Source organism: Amphibalanus amphitrite, unplaced genomic scaffold, assembly GCF_019059575.1.
Source record: "Amphibalanus amphitrite isolate SeventyFive unplaced genomic scaffold, NRLGWU_Aamphi_draft 000133F_arrow, whole genome shotgun sequence".
NCBI classification, from domain to species: Eukaryota; Metazoa; Arthropoda; class Thecostraca; order Balanomorpha; family Balanidae; genus Amphibalanus; species Amphibalanus amphitrite.
The window spans coordinates 338,314-362,344 of NW_024881628.1; the positions used below are offsets into that span (position 1 = coordinate 338,314).

General features: G+C 46.7%; 1 protein-coding gene across 3 annotated transcripts in view; it reads right to left on the reverse strand.

The window, feature by feature from the left end:
• The window catches only part of LOC122382080 (receptor-type tyrosine-protein phosphatase T-like), a 75,363-nt gene that overhangs the window by 39,854 nt on the left and 11,478 nt on the right, over positions 1 to 24,031 (reverse strand). Inside the window, exons 8-16 of one of the 3 annotated variants that reach the window (XM_043366992.1) lie at positions 12,268 to 12,416; positions 11,347 to 11,478; positions 4,641 to 4,778; positions 3,052 to 3,192; positions 2,557 to 2,766; positions 1,617 to 1,760; positions 1,304 to 1,371; positions 708 to 936; positions 148 to 266 (exon numbers count right to left, since the gene is read on the reverse strand). In XM_043366992.1, coding sequence (XP_043222927.1) covers positions 148 to 266; positions 708 to 936; positions 1,304 to 1,371; positions 1,617 to 1,760; positions 2,557 to 2,766; positions 3,052 to 3,192; positions 4,641 to 4,778; positions 11,347 to 11,478; positions 12,268 to 12,416 — 1,330 coding nt within the window. Of the gene's footprint in view, positions 1 to 147; positions 267 to 707; positions 937 to 1,303; positions 1,372 to 1,616; positions 1,761 to 2,556; positions 2,767 to 3,051; positions 3,193 to 4,640; positions 4,779 to 7,314; positions 7,348 to 9,980; positions 10,010 to 11,346; positions 11,479 to 12,267; positions 12,417 to 24,031 lie in introns of those variants that run through there. The other 2 variants (XM_043366994.1, XM_043366993.1) reach the window with 2 other exon arrangements.

A 24,031-nucleotide genomic window follows, 5' to 3' on the forward strand; every position in this document is an offset into this window, starting at 1 on the left:
CGAAGCACTGAGTACAAGCTTAGCCTATGCAGTAGGTATGCAGCATGCAATGTGCATGCACTGCTGTCTATAAAGTTTACAGCTGCACATTACATCACTTACATCATTAGGTAAGAAGCATCGTCGGCTAGTGTTAGATACATTTACCTGTATAAGAACTTGATAGGCACCAATGATTCCGTTGGGATTTGTTGGTTCATTCCACGCGATTGAAAATCTTCCGGGAAGTAGTTCAAAGTGCTGAAGCTGTGTTACCTGTGACGGAGCTGGAAAACGCAAGATTATGTTTTATGCCGAACAACATAAACTTGAAACAAAGATGTTTAGAAACGATTCAATGGTAAATACCGGCTTTTAAGTTATTGTTTATAATGATATCGTCCAGAAAATTATTACGGCTGCCAGTGGCAGCGGAAAACCTTCAATTAAGGGGGGGGGGGGCACCGCCGACTTTTGGTCCCATTCTTTCCATGCAACGCCCATAGGGCTAATGTTAAAATGCCAAAATCAAAGGGGGCATGGTGCCCCGGTGTCACCCCCGTTCCGCCGCCTATGACGGCTGCATAGAAGGAACTCGTGACCACTTACTTACCTTTAAAAAAAAGTTTAAATTAATTACATTTTGATATGCCTCTTCCCAGCGAATTTGAAAAGATATCTCATGTATATTGGCTGCAAATCGAACGACAATTATCGTTATGTCTCACCTCCTTGCAAAGTTCGAAAGACCTCACTGTGTGGTGGCGACGACCCCTTTCGGCTGACGGCAAACACTGTCAGCGTGTAGTCCGTGAACGGCGTCAGACCGGTGAACTGAACTCTTAGAGACCGAGCGGAATCGATGAGACGTGTGGATGACCCGGCACCGTCAGCTGTCTGGGCACTCAGAGTGACGTTCAACTTGTATGCACACGCTGTTTGCTTGTTTGAGATGTCCTGTGATGGGAAAAGGATAGATTGATTTTTACTCGATGCTTTTTTTACAACCGAATGATGGTCTGTTATTATTGGGAAACAGCAATGGTCATTTGATCACATTCTCAGATCTGTCAAGGCAGCAGACGTGTGTTATATGTTATATATCTAACGTACAGTTTACTGTGATGTTTATCGACAATGTAGCTACTCGACTTCAAAATCGCTGGATTTAGCAGCAAACAGTATAAATGTATGTCCAACCGAGACCAATCCTTTGTTTGATCTTTGAACGTGTGGTCACGAATTGAAGTCGTCATTCGCTATCCGAGTTCCAAAGCCTAAGTCATTAACTGGAGCAAGTATTCCTTGCTTGCACAATACATACCTCGAGCGTGAATGTGGCCGATGTGTCTGTGAGCTCGTTGGTCAATATACCACCGATGCTGTTGGGAGCTGAGAAACCAGCGAGGAAAGTTATGTTAGAGTGATTTGTACCATAGCGTTTCATAAAACTCTACCGCTATCAGCAACGGAAATATGCGTATGTTATTAGCTCCAGACTGTAAGCTTGTACATAGGTACCTACTCCGTAGAAAACGAAATTCAGCCTCAACCATCTACCAATGAATATGTCAGCCGCGGCAAACGTAAAAATACCGGAGATCAAGGACTTGTAATGTTCAGATTGGGCTTCTTACCTTCACAATCGGTGACCGCCTCCTGATACGGTATAAGCTCGTCGCTGTCCTGTTGGGCGTTCAATGGCATTTCTCTTATGACGATTCTCACCAAATAGCTGGTGTCAGGCTTCAAGTTACCGAATTTCAGTTGAAATTCATCCCCTGAAATACCATGTTGCACGTTTCACTGGCATGACTATGGTCAGAGAATCAAATGGGTTATGCTTAGCAATGTGTTTTGATATACATAAGCAGACATGTGCATGGATCCGAGAGAATGGATCTGGGATCTGATCCCACGGATCCTGATCTCGGATCCGTCGGGATCATAGATCCAGCTCTGTAATTTATCGAGAGATCCATAGGGATCACAGATCCGAGTCTCATTTTTTGCTTGAGATCCAGTGAGATCATAGATCCTCACTTATTTTTTGTTAACACAGATATCCCAAAAAAGCACTTGTTTCAACTCACAAACGTTCTGTTTTAGTGATTTTATGTGATCGCACGTCATAATCCATAGTTTTGTGTCACTTATTGGCATAGAAACCCTTTAAACATGGTTTCCAAATGTGGTGCATGGTGGGATCCACTGAGATCATAGATCCATGTTCTTAATTTATCGTCAGATCATATGAGATCATAGATCCAAGATGTATTTTTCACGCCGGATCCGGTGGGATCATAGATCCCAACCTGTACTTTGCTTCGAGATCCACTGAGATCATAGATCCATCACTCGGATCCATGCACATGTCTGTACATAAGCACACATTATTCGTTTTAACTGTACATATTACATCACGGTCGCTAAAGCTAAAGTATGGCCCATATACAGGACACTAACCAACAGAGAGCATGGGAGGAGTCGAGACCGAGTCGCGCCAAAATGTCAACGATGGTCACGGTTACCCAGATCGCCGAGCACGTGCTAACGAAAATGTTTTCCATGTCTGACCGGCGAGGCTGTCGTCTCGGACTCCGGCACCGGCGGGGTCGGAGCTCCACGGCCGCCCTCCATCCGCCTCCCGTATCTGGCCGATGTACGTCAGCAGCGAGCCGTTGCCGTTGCCGTTGTCGTACCGACGCGTCCAGCGACGGTGTCGGATCGTGATGCTCGTGAATTCGGCCGTGAGAATTTCCGGCGGATCGCGAAACCAAGGCCACTCTGCGCGAATAACGATATTAGACTGTTTCAGATGGCCATCAGATGGCCAGCTAATCACAATCTTTACGACAGAAGTTTGATAATGCATTGGAGGTTTACACCGCGCACTAACTAGCTCCGAAGACTAGCGGGTTAGACACTTACAAACAAATTCACACAAAGAGAGCTCCCTTATGACTACTTATGCCTTATGGTATGGTGTAACATGCGCCTTAGCTATCAACGATACTGGATATTTGACCGATTTCCCTGCGGCCTGTATTCACTTGAGAAAAACTGACTCACGTGACTCCTGACACAGGGGTGGTGAGACGTCATTCCGGATACATCCTTGATCGCAGCGTCCCGTGAATTTATCGCAGCTACTATATCTGCAGTGGCCACACTGAAACGCGCAGTCCGGCCCGTATGATCCCTGAGGACAGCCTGAAACGATGACCATGTGTTACTTGACGTTTTCAGGTATTGTTTGTGCCTACCCAATTACTATGTAGGTGATGCTTGGTTGGTTTACGAATTATCAAGAAAGAAACGATGGGTGTATGAAATCAAGTATGAATAGTACCTAAATATTTAAGCATAAATATACATCAAATAAACATAAAGCTGAGTATATGTACATAAGTAGTAGTAGTAGACGGTTCTGCGACACCTGAGCGAGCGTCATTTCAGCGAACGACATTTGAGCGAAACATTTTCAGCGATTATCAATTTAAGCGATTGACTTTTTCAGCGATTGTCAAGTCGGCGAATTCAATCACAGCGATTATCAACGTAAGCGAGGACCAGAATCAGCGAAACCAGATTGAGAGAATATATGGTGGTCAATGGGAGACCAATTGAGCGAATACAGTTACAGCGAAACCGAACGCGACGAAAGTCAATCATTTCTACTTTTCGGAAATTCTTGCCCTTTGAATACCCGTTTGGTTTGTGTCATGCTTCAAGCTGCGCGCGACAAAATAAAAAAAAATGTTTTAAAGCTTGAAAATCTGTTATCTTGTTCTAGTAATCTTGTTGGAAACCTGAAACCACAAAAATATCAGGCCTCATTTCGCAACGTGTAATCATTCATCTTGCAACGTTTCGTTTTTAAATTTTTGTTTTATATCTTACGTCATGATAACACCTAACAGTTTGTAATCCACCAGAGGTAAAGACAAAATTAAATACAATGGATTGGCTACCGTTCAGTAGCGGCGGAACACCTTCAATTAAGGGGGGCACCGCCGACATTTGGTCTCATTCTCTCCATGCAACGCCCATAGGGCTAATGTTAAAATGCCAAAATCAAGGGGGCACGGTGCCCCGGTAGCCCCCTTCGTTCCACCGCCTATGAGTAGGTCTAGGTACCGTCTGGACAAAACTTGATATAACTATTCTATTTGTTAAATTCTATAAAGAGCAGGGGGTGAAATTGAACCGTTGGAATTGCTTAGAAATGTAGCATTACATTTGTAGCTCAATGTCTGAGGTCTTTGGACGTGACATTCGCCATCCAGTTCCGGATAACCATGAGAAATTCCGAAAACATTCGCGCGTATACGCTCGCAAAAAAAGAACGTTAAAGGACGATGAAGTGTTTCGCTGAACTGGCAGTCGCTCAAATTGTAGTCGACGAAATAGATGTCGCTGAAAAATAGCTTTCGCTAAAATTGATAATCGCCATATTTGATAATCGCTGAACTTGATAATCGCTGAATTGCCATTCGCTGAAAATGGTTCGCTCAAATGACGTTTGCTCAAATGACATTCGCTAAAGTCGCTCGCACCGGTAGTAGACTTAGCTGGTGGGCCGCAAGAATGCAGATAATTGAATTGTGCCGGCGCAATTAGGTGTTTACCCAAACCTCATAGTGTTTTGGTGAACCTACCGCGAGAACAGTCATTTCCTCCCCAGCCTGGTCCACAGGAGCAGCCATAGGGGTCGGGCGCGCAGAGGAGACGACCCCGGCAATCGTCCGGTGGACACCTCCAGGAGCAGGTCATACCGAACAGAGACTCGCCGCATCCTGCAGATCAAATGAATTGGAGGTATTCAAGGACCAGGCTAGAGAAGCCCACAGTTTTATACGAGTGTGTGCTGCTTAGACAAGTATGTATGAAGAAAAGGTAGTTTAGACTACATGCCTATATCAATAGCATACTTTAATTCATTAATCCACCAGTAAAACCAGGGGGGCCGAAGTCTAGTTCATACTAGACTGGCAACCCCACGGCTGACGTCACGATCCCCAGCGTGACGTCACAGCCCCAGGGCATTGACCCCTTGAAGCTTGCAATATTTGATGGTGCTTACAGACAAACTGAACAAAGCTTGTACGTAACAAAAGAGTCATGTTTCTACGCTCGATAATGTGTTTATTGTGTTTTTAGCAGATAAAGTAGACAAAAATTGTTCAAAGGCAGAAACAGCGAGGTGTACGCCAGTCGCCACGCATCGATCTCATCGCATATGGTGCCCCAAGAGGCGCAGCATTGCACCCGTGACCCCCTCTTTATGTCCCTAAGGTCATTTCAGGTCAAGAATGGTCTCCAACAGTTTTTTGTTTTACTGTAACCTTTGACAGAGATATCCCTCGCCGGTCGAGGGGGGGGAGGGTGCCGCCCCCCATAGGGTTTTTAGCGATAGCTGGGGCATTCCACGATGGATCGTACCAGGCCCGTCACCCTCATCTCTCAGATTTTAATGAAAATCGGTCCTAGGGGTAAGCATAGGCCCCAAAGACGCCTGGCAAAATATCAGACTTCTCAGATCAAAACTTTTTGAGTTATATTGCATTACATTTTTTTAACATCGGTATGTAACGGTGAGTTTGATGGCCTATAGCCCAAGAACGGCTTAAGCAACCAACAAAAAGTAAACAACACTAAGCTTGCGATGAATCAAAAATTAATATTACTATTTAAAAATTCCAAAGAAAAAATTTCATTGTTGAGCAAAAACCTTTATCTTTTTTCATTTGCCTCTAATGACTTTTGGGACCAAAATTTTTCGCATATTTATTTTTTCAAAATAAACTTCATGTCATTGCAAATCGACATGCAAAAAATTAGAAAGGTGTTCTTTCTATAAGTTCCTCATTTTCCCGCAAACAAAATGGGTTTCGGAGGGGTTGATACGACCCCAGCACGCTGTTTCGCTTCAAATAGAGCTAGAGCCTCGCGGAAAAAAACGAGCGTGTGTGCCGTTACAAGTCGCAGCGCTTGGTACCCGATTTTAAGGTCTCAGGTTAACCGGTAGCGTCTGAGGTCAGGTCACGTGACTGAAGTTACGGGTTCGGTTTTTAGTAAATAACTTCGCAAAAAATGGCCGCAGAACCGCGATTTTGGCATCATTGTGTTCGCCTAGCTCAGGTGCATCGAATGGTATACTTTTTGCTAGGGTGAGGTCAACTTAAGTAGTTGACCTCGGGTCAAGGTCAGGTCAGAGCCCCTCAGGTCACGAAGCTGGGCAAAGGGTATCATATGGCATATCATTCGATTCGGAAGGTCTTCCCGAGTCCATTGGTGGCTTTCCCGACTCTCTAGCTCCATTTGATTAGGAGTTATTGACGAAAAACTCGTACGTCCCTAGTGACGTCATAAATGACGTCACGCAAGGTTAACAATGCAAAATTAAAGCATTGGACTTTGCAAGGAGTGCATGAAATCACGATACCATGTACGTGGGATAGTTTCAGATCATTCTCGGCGCCAAAATAACAGTTTTTATATTTTCCCATTGATTTATAACAGTGATGTCACGTGACCGACATGACCTCATGTAACCTTGAAAAATTCCCAGATATACAAGTTGTGAGACCTCTGGAGGACACCATGTATGCGTCCTGTAACTTTCATCTCGGACAGCTATGGTCATTGGCGTCCAAAACAATGTCAGAACCAAACAGCCTTTTTCACCCTCGCGCTTATAGGAAAGAGGGTTGGATGAACCCTCTTTTCACTTTTTTTTCAGATGACTCAGACTTAAATTGAAATTTCAGTAACCCTTGATGTCACTAGGCAGCTTTACCACGCCATTTGTAAGCTCCCCTCCCGAAATCAGTCGAAACCGTTATCGTGACGTAAAATGAATACATTTATAGAAAGAACACCTTCCTAATTTTTTGCATACTTCTTAACAATGAGCCAAATATTTTTTTAAAAGAGATAAAAATTCAAAAAAATTTGGTCCCAAAGTCCAAAAAATACAAATGAAAGAAAACTCGATATGTCATATATCAAAAATAGCGTATTTTTCGGAATTTCAAAAATACATATTAATCTCTGTTTTATTGCAAGTTCAATGTTATATAACAATTGGCATTTGAATAATCCGTCTTAGAGTTACAGCCCGCCAAACTTAGCGCTGCAAAGCCAGATCCAAAAAATGTTATACACCATAACTCAAAAAATACTTATCTGATACGTTATGCGCCAAACTCCATATAGAAGCGGACATTGGGGTTCAGATTGTTATTATGAGTAAAATATAAGTCATTTTCTTCATTAAACGGTTGTTTCTCTATGCGGCGATCATTTATGAAGCACGCCACACTTAGTTACCAACGAGCGATATCATAATAGCTCCATTTTTGGCAGTATACTGGCTGCGGCCGACTGCGACGGTGGCGCCGACTATCGGCTACTCGTGCAACTAGGCCTCGCGGTGGCTCCGGCGGCCAAACTTCAGATGAAAACGTCCCTGTGTGGAGACTTAACGATAAACTGAAAAATGCGATATAATGCAATTAAATTCAGTAATATGCGTTTACCCTGACGTATTTTTTTTACCAATATTCGGGGAGAATTGGCACCGGGATTTGGCAGGAGAAGATAAAATGTTTATGAACATTCCAAATTGTATTATACCTACATTGCATTGTCAAAATATGTCTCAATATATGCGAGACGTCATGCTGTTTGCCGTAGTATAGCGAAATTGTTTCATGAAAGACTCAATACAAATATAACGGGAGTGATGTATCTTAATTTCATTTGGTGGTGCAAATATTTTTTTCTTCCATGTCCCGATCCCGGGTCGAATTTTTCTCTCCTATGGATAAAAAGTGCAGAGATGTGTTGCTCAGTTAGTGAGCTACAGCGTAGTATAGCGACATTTTTATGTAAGCTGCCTATTTTTTCATACTGTGCTAGTTTCCACGAAAATCCGTGCATACACTGACCAATATTTTTTTCTTCCACGGCCAGATCCCAGGTCCAATTTTTATCCGCTATGGATAAAAAATGCATAAATATGTTGCTCAGATGGTAATCTACAGCGTAGTATAGCGACATTTTTATGTAACTACCCTATTTTTTCATACTGTGCTCATTTCCACGAAAATCCGTGCTTACGCTGACCAACATTTTTCTCTTCCATGGCCAGATCCCGGGTCCAATTTTTATCCGTCATGGATAACAAATACATAGATATGTTGCTCAGATAGCGAACTACAACGTAGTATAGCGACATTTTTATGTAACTTCCCTATTTTCTCACACTGTGCTCATTTCCACGAAAATCCGTGCTTACACTGACCAACATTTTTTTCTTCCATGGCCAGATCCCGGGTCCAATTTTTATCCGCCATGGATAAAAATACATAAATATGTCGCTCAGATGGTGAACTATACCGTAGTATAGCGACATTTTCATGTAACTTTCCCATTTTTTCACACTGCGCTATCACCCATCAAAATCCGTGCTCTCACCGACCTTAGTTCTCTGGCGTTGCCGATAGGCGGCGCTGGCGTCGCGTCCCGCGCTATGGCCGCGCCTGGCGCATAACGAAGCCTGAAATTGTTACAGGTGGATTCAGAGCCCCTGATTACCCCTGAGACCAATTCTCGTCAAATTCCGAGAGATGAGGGTGTCAAATTGGAAAAAAGTGGTACGATCTATCGTGGAATGCCCCAGCTCCGAACACGCTGGCGATAGAGAGCTGAAACTTGGCATACCTAACCTTTGATCCAAGACGGATCTTTTGAAACCAACCGCATTTTTGGGTCAGGTCAGGTCACTGACCTATGACGTCATAAGTGAACCTCTGCACGGTCTTCAGATGTCGCAACTTCGCAACGCCCTCACTGCCAGAGGAGATGTCACAGGGAAATGAAACTTGCAGGATCTAGTATCCATTATGAGTCCCACAACTTGTATATCTCGGATTTTCCCTAAAAGTCATATGAGGTCAGGTCATTTTCGTGACCTCACCATTATAAGTCAATGGGGAAAAATGAAAACTGCTATTCTGGCGCCGGGAACGATCTCCAACTATCTCAAGCACACAGAATCGTGATTTGATGCACTTCTTACAAGGTTAGATGCGTCACTTTTGCAATGTTGACCTTGCGTGACGTCATTTATGACGTCATCAAGGTCATATTAGTTTTCGTCAATAATTCTTGATCGAATTGAGCTAGCGAGTCGGGAAAGCCACCAATGGACTCAGGAAGACCTGCCGAATCGAATAATATGCGACATGACCTCAGACCTAGCAGGGTTGCGGAGTCGAACTCGGAAATAGAGTCGGCTGGAGTCAATAGGTAATGTATGCCCGCAGTCGGAGTCGAAGTTGGTTTTTGGAAGCCGGAGTCGGAGTCGGAGTCAGAGTCACCGAAAATCCATCGACTGCGCAGCCCTGGACTTAAAACGGTACCGAAATGAGCTGCTGATGGAATGTCAAGTGTGTTCACACAATTTTCAGGCACCAGAATCTGCATCTTAGATCGTGAAATGGTCATTTCATGGCTTCTGGTTTCTAGTCAAGATCTGGTAGCCATGGCGGTTCCTTAAAGTTCCCAGGCATTCTCTGGTTCTCTGGCGCCTCAGGTCTCTTGATTTCTCAACCTGTCGGCTGTCTCAACCGTTCACGGTTTTCTGAGCTGAGTGGCGGCTCTTCCACCAGCTATAAGCTGGTTGTTTCGTGGTTCTTGACTTATAGCTAACTTCTGATTCTCAGACAATTTATGATCGATCACACTTAGATCACAAGGATGCTTCTACAGGGATAAAAACAGATATCTCTGTGTATCATTCACTTTACCACCAGGGACTGGCGACTTGCATTCTGTATAACATAATAAGTCTTTATTCTTATTTCTTTACGCGCTGAAATTAACCACCTGTGTCTGGAACCATGATATGATAAAGTAAAAATATTATGCCAAAGCTAGATAAATTAGATGAGCCCCGAAATACAGGAAAATATCCAAAGAGCTTGTTTTACCCTTTTTCATAACAACAAAACTATCTGCAAATACGAGATAGCGTCCTTAGCAACCGCCCATAGCAACGTGTTTGTCTGAACCACGCATCTGGAAAATTAAGTAGATACTGGATAAGTCGACTAGAGTTTGGTCAAAACTACACTGAATTTGATTTCGAAATGGCTTTTTGTGAATCAAATGTAAAGTGACTTATTATTTCCTTTCAAATTTTCATACTATTAAAAAACATGCTTGTTTGCTCTATATTTGTAAAGAAACAACTGCAAGGACAAAATATCACGACAAATTCTAGTACCTTGTTGGTAGGAAACTTCGCCCAACCTTATGTTTTAGGGCCTTGAGTAAAACACCTTTTGGGGCGACAAACGGAGCGAGCGAGAGGGTGGGCCTTGCACGTGCGAAATTGCGAGGGGGTACCTCCTCGCAATGTGCCAAATTGGAGCGCAACCGGCCTAGCCGATCTCGAGATCTGGAAGCGGCACCCTGCACGTGCGCACGTGCAAAATGGGTTCCAACTGACTTTTGCACGGCACCCTATACTAACCGGTCCCTTACCATGTACCAAATTTCAGCGCAATCAGTTCAGCTGTTCTCGAGATCTGGAATCCTGGAATCGACCCCTGCACGTGCGCACGTGGAGCAGCAACCCAACTGTGGCACATGGATATGCATCAGGGTATATTGAGTGAAGGATATACCTTGTGGGTGCCTACCTACATGCCAAGTTTCAGCGCAATCGGCTCAGGTAGTTACCGAGATATTGCAATTGTTACAACACTGACAGTGACACCTCTTCGTTTTGCACGTGGCACGCGCATAAAGGGTCGCCCACATGCATCGGGAATAGTCCAATACTTGGTAGAAGGAATGGAGCTACCCTACAAAAAAAATACCGCTTGTAAATCGGTCCAGTGCAGTGGTTGCGGAGATATACATAAGCTTCGCAAAAGCGTGAGCGTGACCACGGCCGGCCAGCCGGGCGGCCGCTTATACTCAGAAATTTCCGTTAATCTACGAAAGACTTAGCTCGCTCCGTAATTAGCTAGAACTTAATTGTACTATGCTATTAAAGAAACAGTACCGGCGATGAAGACGTCGAAAGTGGATGAAGGCGAACCAGTCTGATGAAATCAGTGCTATTTGCTAACACCATTCTGGATGCTGTTAGGTATCTTACTTCCTCTAGACCTTTATGTGAGGGTGTGAGTCCTACCAATCTTGCTGACATTCACCGTATGACGTTGCATGGCATGATTGGATTTGACACCTAAAAATTAACCATTTAACCAGTTAGTCCCCACGAATAAATACTGAAGGTGATGCCCGGGTAACTAGGGTTATGTTTCACTCAACCACAGTACCTACCGATTTCGCACTGAAATCCAATAAAGCCGGGTGGACAGACGCATTGACCCGTCGCCTCGTGGCACCGGCCTCCGTGCAAGCAATGCGGACACCGTCTGTCGCAGGCAGCTCCGAAGAAATTCTCAGGACATGCTGTCAGCCAGCATATGAAGAAAAAAGTGATTCAGAATTATTGATAACCAAGTACTGCTTACATAACATGGAGCACTGAGTCCAGAAAGAGGTGCATTAGAGCGAGAGCAGAAGAGATGAGAAATGAATGGAAGATAAAGAGAATAGCAAGAACAGAAAATGTGTTTTTAAAAACACAAACTCAGAAAAGAAAGATAAAAGTGGGCGGAAAATCTTACAGGGAGCCAAACATAATAGGTACATACATGCATATCATGCACTGTCCACCAGCAACAATCTCGTGGTACAAATTGCCATGTTTTTGGTGCTTTTGACTAATAAAGTTCGTTTTTTCTAAGTTCGACCCTCGCTGTAAATGTCTCTTTGAACACAGCACGAGAATTGCTGGCTAAATTACTGAGAAAACTGGTTGGCGCACATTGATTTAAAAGACTATCAACTTTTGTCACAATTATTTCTAGCTGGCTCGTATTTCCTAGACTCTCAGCTCGTAGTTTGCCTATATTTACAACTCTGCAGGCATAGACGACTTGTGAAAAATTATAACAACTAATTAATGCATCGCACGGGGTTTTACATGACGTTACATCAACAGTGCTCAAAATTTATTTGGAAAATATAATTCATATCTCCAATACGCTAACCAGTTTTCTCAGTAATTCAGCTGGCAATTCTCGTGCCCTGTTAAAAAAAAAAGATGTTTATAGTGAAGATCGAACTTTAAAAAAATGAACTACATCTGCAGTACGTTTCTCAGACTTTTAAAATGATACGCATAGTATTATTTACCTCTCACTACGAGTCTCGTGGCTGAAGAGTATGAGCGATATTCCTGGTTGTATGCCATCAAATAGACACCGCTCTGCTCTAGCCTGACATTTGTGAAGGTCAGCTCACGAGCTAGCAAGCCAGTTCCCTGGCGCGTGATGCCTCTGAACCTGAAAAAGAAGATTTTCCATTTTATGGATAATTTTTCTCGTTTCTTTTAGCGCCTTGTTTATCACTATGAATGTGTTTAGCACTACATTATAAGCGTGTTTATCACTACACATTAAAGAAATGAAAAAAATCATTTTATATGCACTCCTTATTTTTGTACTAATATCCATGTCACAGGCAATGTGTGGAATCAGGCATTCTATTAGAATGCCTGAGCCACCAGGCATTCTATAGAATGCCTAGTAAATACACGCATCTTTCCAACAAATGAGTGCATGTTGTATAAGATTATTACGAGCGAGCGAGCGCAGCGAGCGAAGTGAGTCTTTTCAATATAACGGAAAAATCTCAGTATGAGCGGCCCGGCCCGGCCCAGCCCGGCCCGGCCCGGCCTGTAACGCTTTTGAGAGGCTTATATCTCAGCAACCGCTGGACCGATTGGCATGGGGTCTTTTTTGCTGGGTAGCCCCATCCCTTCTACCCCGTAATTGACTACTTTTGATACATCTCAGTGACCGTCGTGGCACGTGCCACGTGAAAAGTCGAGGGTGTTCAAGCAGTTTTGCAAAAGTAGTGATTTTGAAAGGCCCATATCTCAGCAGCGGCTTGAGCGATTGTCTTGCGGTGATTTTTATAGGGTAGCTGCATCCCTTCTACCAAAGGTCGGATACTCCTGATCCATGTGAGTGACCCCCACTGCACGTGCAAAATACAAAAAGAAGAGGTGCCAAATTTGTTCCCATTTCAGTAACTCGGTAATTACTGGGGCGATTTCGCTGAAACTTGGCATACAGGTAGGCACCTACCAGGCAATGCATTCCCATGTGTTGCGGTTAGGATGCTACTGCACGTGCGCACGTGCAGAGGGCGTTTCCAGATCTCGAGAACGGCTGGGCCGATTGCGCTCAAATTTGGTACACGGTTGGGGACCGGTTAGTAGGGTGCCGTGCAAATGTCATTTTGGACCCCGTTTGCACGTGCGCACGTGCAGAATGCCGCTTCCAGATCTCAGGAACGGCTGGGCCGATTGCGTTCAAATTTGGCATACCGCTAGCGACCGGTTAGAAGGGTGCTTTGCACAATCCCGTTGGAAGTACCCTCTCGCCCTTCCGCACGTGCAGGGCTCACTATCTCGCTCGCTCGTTCTTCGCCCAAAAGGCGTTTTACTGGTGAGTACAGACTAGTGATGTCAATTACGGAAAATCTTGATACCGATACCAAACCAAATACCAACAACCAGTAAAACGCCTTATAGGGCGACAAACGGAGCGAGCGAGAGGGTGAGCCTTGCACGTGCGAAATTGTGAGGGTGTACCTCCAACTGACTTGTGCACGGCACCCTTTTAACCCGCGCCCCGTAGGACTATCGGCGGACCCTACCACCCGTAGGGGGGGGCCGTTTCGCCCCCCCCCCTAAGATCTCGGAAATTTACCGGCCGATTTTCAAAATTCAAACGGCGTTCGATAGCCTCACCGGGGAACTACCTTGTGACCAAATTTCATTGACCTTGGTCAAACCGATGACGTCACAGGTCAGGTCAAAGGTCGGATTTTCACCGTTCACAGGCATTTCAAGAAATGTGTGAAATGTGTGAACACGCTGTGGAAAAACAGCGTGTTGCCCGGGTCGAGAGGAAGCCGATGATACCCAATTTTAAGGTCCTAGGTCATTGGATGACCTTCCAGGTCAGGTCAATGACCAAAAAGTCGGGAAAACCGGGACCTGTTAGAAAGTCGTCAAGTGTGGCTGCTATGGGGTTTTTCGGGGTGCTGATCCGGCCCCCGCCGAAGTTAGTTGGTAGCACTGCTGCTCCACGGCGTACATTTCCTACCAGCCCATAGGGTTTACATGTTAAATGGCCTGTTTTTGGCGAGCGATATCTCGGTCACCCTTTGAAGGAATCAATGGTTCTTGGTCTCAAATGATAGATCGATGAATTTTCTTTCGACAATTCCTCTACCATTTTTCACGAAACCCAGCCGATCTTCTACGGCGTACAGGGTAAAGATTTCTCTGCACGCCAGCACCCGCGATCCGCCTCTCCGATCGTCGACGCGCGGTCCGCGGTAGCGCAGTCGGTAGCGCATCGGGCTACGGATCCGAGGGTCGTGAGTTCGAATCCCGGGTGCGCCGCGTGATTTCGGCTAGAATTGTATGATGTAGATTCTTGAATGTTTGCATAATCAATTATTAATAGCTAATTGAATGTATCTGCCCACTAATCGGCCCCTAAAACCTGTTATTTAAGGAATTTAAGAAATGAATGTCACGTGCGCGTCACGACTGCCAACCATAAGCGCTACCATATTATAGTTTGAACTAACTTTTTGCTAGTCCCGACCACATATAGTAGGTTTTCTAGTAGTTATACTAGAAATTCCTACCAAAGTTCGTCCTACCCTTCACTCAATATACCCTGTGCTGATCACGCATGAGATATCAGCTGTCTAATCGTAGACAACACAATGTCGAACTTAAACTGTAAGCCTGTATTGGTATTGTTTCTTTAATTTGGCTATCGAACATTAATTTATGGTTTGAAATATGATCTTTACGAGCGAGCGAGCGCAGCGAGCGAAGCGAAGTCTTTTACGAGCGAGCGAGCGCAGCGAGTTTTTTCAATATAACGGAAAAATCACGTCTGTCAAGACAGCCTCAGATTCAGATTCACTTTCAGAATCACATTCGGACCCCCTTAGATTTTCATAAAAACTGGTCCATGTGTACAGTTTTGGACGCTGATTCCAATGGTGAAGTCTGTTTTTCGCCACATATTATACTTTGGCCCCTAGAGGCATTCAAAGTTTTTTTGGGGCGAAGGGGGACCCCCTTAAATTTTCATAAAAACTGGTCCATGTGTACAGTTTTGGACGCTGATTCCAATGGTGAAGTCTGTTTTTCGCCACATATTATACTTTGGCCCCTAGAGGCATTCAAAGTTTTTTGGGGGGAAGGGGGACCCCCTTAGATTTTCATAAAAACTGGTCCATGTGTAGAGTTTCGGACGCTGATTGCAATGGTGAAGTCTGTTTTTCGCCACATATTATACTTTGGCCCCTAGAGGCATTCAAAGTTTTTTTTAGGGGAAGGGGGACCCCCTTAGATTTTCAAAAAAACTGGTCCTTGTGTACAGTTTTGGACGCTGATTCCAATGGTGAAGTCTTTTCTTCGCCACATAATATACTTTGGTCCCTAGAGGCATCCAAAGTTTTTTAGGGGAAGGGGGACCCCCTTAGATTTTCAAAAAAACTGGTCCTTGTGTACAGTTTTGGACGCTGATTCCAATGGTGAAGTCTTTTCTTCGCCACATAATATACTTTGGTCCCTAGAGGCATCCAAAGTTTTTTAGGGGAAGGGGGACCCCCTTAGATTTTTATAAAAACTAGTCCATGTGTACAGTTTTGAACGCTGATTCCAATGAAGAAGTCTGTTTTTCGCCACATATTATACTTTGGCCCCTAGAGGTATCCAAAGTTTTTTTTTAGGGGAAGGGGGACCCCCTTAGATTTTCATAAAACTGGTCCATGTGTACAGTTTTGTACGCTGATTCCAATGGTGAGGTCTGTTCTTCGCCACATATTATACTTTGGCCCCTAGAGGCATCCAAAGTTTTTTTAGGGGAAGGGGGACCCCCTTAGATTTTCATAAAAACTGGTTCATGTGTACAGTTTTGGACGCTGATTCCAATGGTGAGGTCTGTTTTTCGCCACATATTATACTTTGGCCCCTAGAAGCATTCAAAGTTTTTTTTGGGGCGAAGGGGGACCCCCTTAGATTTTCATAGAAACTGGTCCATGTGTACAGTTTTGGACGCTGATTCCAATGGTGAAGTCTGTTTTTCGCCACATATTATACTTTGGCCCCTAGAGGCATTCAAAGTTTTTTGGGAAGGGGACCCCCTTAGATTTTCAGAAAAACTGGTCCATGTGTACAGTTTTGGACGCTGATTCCAATGGTGAAGTCTGTTCTTCGCCACATATTATACTTTGGCCCCTAGAGGCATCCAAAGTTTTTTTTTGGGGCGAAGGGGGACCCCCTTAGATTTTCATAAAAACTGGTCCATGTGTACAGTTTTGGACGCTGATTCCAATGGTGAAGTCTGTTTTTCGCCATATATTATACTTTGGCCCCTAGAGGCATTTAAAGTTTTTTTGGGCGAAGGGGGACCCCCTTAGATTTTCATAAAAACTGGTCCATGTGTACAGTTTTGGACGCTCATTCCAATGGTGAAGTCTGTTTTTCGCCACATATTATACTTTGGCCCCTAGAGGCATTCAAAGTTTTTTTGGGGGAAGGGGACCCCCTTAGATTTTCATAAAAACTGGTCCATGTGTACAGTTTTGGACGCTGATTCCAATGGTGAAGTCTGTTTTTCGCCACATATTATACTTAAGCCCCTAGAGGCATCCAAAGTTGTTTAGGGGAAGGGGGACCCCCTTAGATTTTCATAAAAACTGGTCCATGTGTACAGTTTTGGACGCTGATTCCAATGGCGAAGTCTGTTCTTCGCCACATATTATACTTTGGCATCCAAAGTTTTTTAGGGGAAGGGGGACCCCCTTAGATTTTCATAAAAACTGGTCCATGTGTACAGTTTTGGACGCTGATTCCAATGGTGAAGTCTGTTTTTCGCCACATATTATACTTTGGCCCCTAGAGGCATTCAAAGTTTTTTTGGGGCGAAGAGGGACCCCCTTAGATTTTCATAAAAACTGGTCCATGTGTACAGTTTTGGACGCTGATTCCAATGGTGAAGTCTGTTTTTCGCCACATATTATACTTTGGCCCCTAGAGGCATTCAAAGTTTTTGGGGGGAAGAGGGACCCCCTTAGATTTTCATAAAAACTGGTCCATGTGTACAGTTTTGGACGCTGATTCCAATGGTGAAGTCTGTTCTTCGCCACTGTAACGTTCTTAAGATATCAGATAACGTAAGACGATGATATGTATTCAGTAATGTCAGATAGTCAGATATACAGTACTGACCAACCCTAGCTCGGGTGTCTAACTCCACAACCGTCTGGCTGCCGCGCCCTCACTTGCCATCAACCACGAGTTCGCTTTTCTGCCGTTAGATGACAGCACGTCTCAGGACACTACACATTACAATACGCCACATCCCTTCTCCTGCGACAATGAGATATCGAGATCACGGACATGCTGGTGTCCGTACACGAACACACATGTGCAATGCACCACATCAAATGCTACGCAAAGCTACTGTGCGACGAAGCTATACCGCGGCACTGAAGGACTGAGCACTGTAACACAACTGGTAATCGCAAAACAGTATAAAGCACAACAAAATATTTACATTGCATACCTCTCATGACGCTTGGTCATTCTACCGTTTGCTGATAAGTATGCAGCCACATCCAGCATGCATTGACACGAACTGACAAGAACAGTGAACACGAACTGAACTGACGCGAACAGTGATTCATCTAACGTAATCGGACAGATAGGCGGGCGGGCGCCTTTCGCGCTGGGGACGGCGACTTATGACCGGCGGTGAGCCTGCCCCGGTCAGTGGTGCGTAAGGCGCATGGACGGGGGACGGCGGGAGCGGAGGAGATGACGGCACATCCATCCACGGTTCGCCAGGAGGCACGGGCGGGACGACGAGCGGGCGCACGCCCGTGCCGGTGGCGACGGGAGGAGTCTGAGGCGGCTCTGGTAACGCGGTGGGTTCCCGTGGCGGACCGAGCAGGTCTGGGTCCGAGTGATCACTCTGTACAGGCAGAGGGTCATTGGTGGCTAACAACTGGCGGCGGTTGCGACGATAGGTCACTTCATTCACGCGCACCCAGTAAGATCGCGGCCCAGCTATTCCTGTACAGACGCCAGGGGTCCATGTGCGCTGTCCAGGGAGGCGCATCCGAATGGGCTGACCCACGACCAGAGGGGTCAGGGGCTGCGTCCGACGATTGTAATATTTCGCCTGGCGCAGTTTATTGTCAGCGAGAACACTCGGGAGAGGAGTCGGGTACGCGGGAAGCAAGTTTGACCTGGGAGTAGGCAAAAACGTCCGACAGGCACGTCCAAACATTTTCTGTGCCGGCGACATGTCTGACCCTTCACTGGGCGAATTACGCCACGTCATCAGCGCCCAAAGGAAGTTTTCACCGGAGGCGATAGCCTTACGCATTAAACTCTTCGCCGTTTTCACGGCGTTCTCAGCCTTGCCATTCGACTGCGGATAGCCTGGGCTGGAGGTAACATGATCAATATCCAGCGAACGCAGAAATGCTTTGAACTCACAGCTGCTGAACGGTGGGCCGTTGTCACTAACCAGCGTTTCTGGAATGCCATAGCGAGCGAACTGGGTCGCTAGAGCTGAGGTCACATGTGTCACAGTAGTCCGAGTCAGGCGGTCAATCTCCATGAAGTTGGAGTAATAATCTACCAGCACGAGGTACATTGACCCATTAAGTTCAAAAATGTCCGTTCCCAGTTTCGCCCATGGACGGGAGGGGACCTCATGCGACAATAGCGGCTCGGCCGTCTGAGCCGGGCGATGGGCTAGGCAGGTTGGGCACTTCAGAATCGCTTCTTTTAGCTGGCTGGTCATTCCGATCCAAAACACGTTCTGCCGAGCAAGTCGCAGTATCGATGACAAACCAATATGAGTACGGTGCAGGCGCGAGATAAGGTCCTGCTGAAGAGCGCTGGGAATGACCACACACCTGCCTTTGTACAGCAGTCCGTCCTGTGTGAAAAGTTCGTCATGAAAGCCATGATACGGCCGGAGTGCGTCTGGCAACTGGCGCCGATGCTTCGGCCACCCTGCCAGTACCTGTTTGACGACCCGTGGGAGGACCAGATCCGACTGATACGCGGCCCGTATGGCTTCTAGACGCTCTGGAGACACCGCGATCCCACTGGACAACTCTAGGGATTCGGTCTCCATTGCGAACAGTGAGGATGGTTGCTGAGTTGGAGCACGACTAAGCGCATCAGCAACAGGAATCTCTGATCCTGGTCGGTACACAATGTGAAAGTTGTACCTCTGCAGTGTGAGAAGCATTCTCTGCAAGCGAAGTGGTGCGTCACTGAGTGGTTTGTTGTGTATCGCGACCAATGGCTTATGGTCAGTCTCGACTGTCACTGGCCTACCGTACAGATATTGGTCCAGGCGAGTGAGCGCAAAAGTAATGGCCAATAGCTCCTTCTCAATTTGCGAGTAGGCTCGCTCCGCTACCGTAAGGGAGCGCGAGCAGTACATGACTGGGTTTCCCCGCTGCAGAAGGACAGCGCCGAGGCCATGGCTCGATGCATCGCACTGCACTGTAGCCTCGTCATGTGGGTCATAGTATTTGAGCACTGGCGCTGTTGTAAGCAGCTGCTGAATGGTTTTGAATGCTGTCTCACACTGGGGGCTCCAGTACCAGTCGAAGCTGGCCTGTGTGAGCTGACGGAGAGGTGATACAGTCTGTGACAGGTTGGGGATGTAGCGGGCCAAAAAACTGACCATCCCCAGGAAGCGTTTGAGACTGGGCACATCCGTGGGGGGCGGATAGTCACGCACCGCAGACACTTTAGCTGGGTCTGGTTTCAAGCCGTCAGCCGACAGGACGTGACCCATCCATTTCAGTTCTGTCACTTTGTACCTGAATTTATCCGGGTTCAGACGAAGGTTCCTCTCACGTGCCCTGGCTAGAAATGCCGCTAGATTGCGGTCATGATCCTGTTCGGCCTGCGCACGCGTGTTGCCGCGACCAAAAACTACAAAATCATCAGCTATGACCTCCACACCCTCAAGACCCCTGATGAGCTCATGCATCATTCTCTGCCAAATTTCGGAGCTGCACTTCACGCCATATGGCAGCCTGTTCCAGATATAGCGTCCAAATGGCGTGTGGAAGCAGCACAGGCGCGCCGACCTAGCTGATAGCCCAATCTGCCAAAATGCACAGGATGCATCCACGAGACTGAATACTTTGGCTCCCGTGAGCCGGGCGGTTACCTCGTCCACAGTGGGTGTGGGATAGTGTTCTCTCCTCACAGCTCGATTTAGGAAACGGGGGTCTATGCATAGGCGAATATCCCCGTTCGGTTTATCCACTATCACAGGATTTGAGACCCAGTCAGTTGGCTCAGTGATGTGAGAAATGACGCCTAGCGTCTCGAGATCGTCCAGTTTTTTCTTAAGTTTCTCACGCACGTGCACTCTCACTCTGCGGGGAGCTTCCACTACCGGGATAGCGGACGGATCTGTCACAATTTCATAGTTGTCCGCCACAAGTCCCACGCTACTTTTGTCAAACACGTCATGATACTCAGCTTTGATGCGCGACTGACCGTCAGTCACACACCCCGACCGCGGTGGCCCGGGCGAGGGACGAGCTCCGGGAGGGCCATGACCCGGTTCGGTAGCGAGGTCACCCCCTGGGGTCACGGCCGGCGGGGGCGGGGCAGGGACATAGTCCAGTGGGTCACAGTCGCGGACGTCAATCAGGCCCAGCTGGACTGACGTGTTCAGGCTCAGTATGGAAGAGATAGCACTGTTCACAACTTTACACTGAAGGATGTGCCTACTCCGAGACACGGGATTAGTAAAGCACAGGGACCGTTTCCCCTCACATGACACGAGAGCGCCGTCATACATGCGCAGAACGGTATGGCACGGTCTCAAACATGCGCCCTGTGGATCGTCCGTGATACGCACGTAGTCTGTCCATGTCAACACGTCACACTCGGAGCCGGAATCTATCAGAAACGTTACCGATTTTCCCGAGGCGGTCAAAGTTTTGTGTGCTTTTGTGGGTGTCTCACCGGAATGGCCAGCTGTCGACAAAACGTCCCAGTGCTCATGTTGATGTGCACCTGACGCGCCGGGAGGCGGGTCGCGGCGCTGGCCGGCTGGCGGAGTCGCAGTCAGCTGATCGCGGCCGGCTGGCGGAGTCGCAGTCAGCTGATCGCGGCCGGCGGCGGCGGCGCCCACGGTGGCGGCGAGAGACAGCGGCCGGGCCGCTGGCTGGCGAACTGGTCCGCGCCCGCCAGAGCCGGGCGGGGGACGCCGGGAGCCGCAGATAGTACTGCATGCGAAATGGTTGGCCTGCCCGCAGACGAGGCAGGCTTTGCCCCATGCAGGGCAGCGAGATCGAACCATTGGGTGATCACGGCCGCAGAACTTGCACTTGCGGGTCGGTTGGGACCGGTTGTGTCCAGAGACGGCGGCCAAGTTGTCTGTTTGCTCACTGTGGGACTCAGTTCCAAACACCTTGAGATCACGATTGGCGGCTTCTTCGGATAGCGCTATGTCGATTGCCATCTGAAGGGTCAAATCAGCTCGCTTCAGCAGCGCTGCTTGTATTTTCTGGTCACGGAGGCCGATGCATATTCTGTCTCTTAGCATGTTGTCCCCGTCTGGGAAATCACACGTTGCTGCCAGAGATCGAAGGGCCGATAGATATTGGCTGACCGACTCGTCTGGCTTCTGAGCGCGAGTGTAGAAATTGTACCGTTCACGGACAACATTCTGGCGGGGCACACAGAACGCCTCGAAGCGTGACACTAGCTCATCCAACCCTTGTTCTGCAGACCACCCAGAGAAATGAGAGGCGACTTCTTGTGCTTCACCACCTGCACAGTTGAGAAAAACGGCCACTTGGACGGCCTGGGGCTTGCCAGCGAGTTCGACAGCCACAGCGTAATTCTCCCATTCACGCCGCCAGGTCCGCCATCTTGTTGCTAATTGCGGTGATGAAATCTCGAGCTCTGCCGGTGGGCGAAGATTCGACAGCATCGTCGGCACCTTTGTGTTACGTTAACTTCTGACACCATGTAACGTTCTTAAGATATCAGATAACGTAAGACGATGATATGTATTCAGTAATGTCAGATAGTCAGATATACAGTACTGACCAACCCTAGCTCGGGTGTCTAACTCCACAACCGTCTGGCTGCCGCGCCCTCACTTGCCATCAACCACGAGTTCGCTTTTCTGCCGTTAGATGACAGCACGTCTCAGGACACTACACATTACAATACGCCACAGCCACATATTATACTTTGGCCCCTAGAGGCATCCAAAGTTTTTTTGGGGGGGCGAAGGGGGACCCCCTTAGATTTTCATAAAAACTGGTTCATGTGTACAGTTTTGGACGCTGATTCCAATGGTGAAGTCTGTTTTTCGCCACATAGGTATTATACTTTGGCCCCTAGAGTCATTCAATTTTTTTGGGGCGAAGGGAGACCCCCTTAGATTTTCATAAAAACTGGTCCATGTGTACAGTTTTGGACGCTGATTCCAATGGTGAAGTCTGTTTTTCGCCACATATGACACTTTGGCCCCTAGAGGCATTCAAAGTTTTTTTTTGGGAAGGGGGACCCCCTTAGATTTTCATAAAAACTGATCCATGTGTACAGTTTTGGACGCTGATTCCAATGTAATATGTCCATGGAATATGTAATATAACAGTCCATAGTCCATGAAATATAATATGTGGCGAAGAACAGACTTCACCATTAGAATCAGCGTCCAAAAGTGTACCTACACATGGACCAGTTTTTATGAAAATCTAAGGGGGTCCCCCTTCCCCTAAAAAAAACTTTGGATGCCTCTAGGGCCAAAGTATAATATGTGGCGAAAAACAGACTTCTTCATTGGAATCAGCGTCCAAAACTGTACACATGGACTAGTTTTTATAAAAACCTAAGGGGGTCCCCCCTCCCCTAAAAAAAACTTTGGATGCCTCTAGGGACCAAAGTATAATATGTGGCGAAGAACAGACTTCACCATTGGAACCAGCGTCCAAAACTGTACACATGGACCAGTTTTTATGAAAATCTAAGGGGGTCCCCCTTAGACAGGCATAACGCTGATATACCTGTGTGTCTCTGTTTCAGATGTGTGCCCAGCATTCAATACATTAATACATGATTGAAATGTGCAACTTGCCAGCGACGCGCATCTACCGTATCCGCGTCCGCTCTCGCGTTGCTCTTCGCGGCTTCGCCTTTCGATTCCCGTCACCTTCGTTCGGTAGCTACGAGCGAGTTGTCAGTAACGTCAGCAGTGCACATTGTTACTAGTTTGTAGATTGTGAGTCTTTGTCCGTCAGGCTCCCAAAGACTTGGGGGGAGGTAGACAGGCATAACGCTGATATACCTGTGTGTCTCTGTTTCAGATGTGTGCCCAGCATTCAATACATTAATACATGATTGAAATGTGCAACTTGCCTATCTACCCCTTCCCCCAAAAAACTTTGAATGCCCCTAGGGGCCAAAGTATAATATGTGGCGAAGAACTGACTTCACCATTGGAATCAGCGTCCAAAACTGTACGCATGGACCAGTTTTTATGAAAATCTAAGGGGGTCCGAATGTGATTCTGAAAGTGAATCTGAATCTGAGGCTGTCTTGACAGACGTGGAAAAATCTTAGTATCAGCGGCCCGGCCCGGCCCGGGCCCCGGCCTGTAACGCTTTTGAGAGGCTTATATCTCAGCAACCGCTGGACCGATTGGCCAGCGGTCTTTTTTGCTGGGTAGCCCCATAGGCGTCGCCAGAGATTTTCGGTTGGGGGGGCAAAATCAACTGTTGTGTTAAAACTTGCCTTTCCCCAGTCTTTACTCACTCGTTTTACACATCATTCGACGCGCAATGGTGC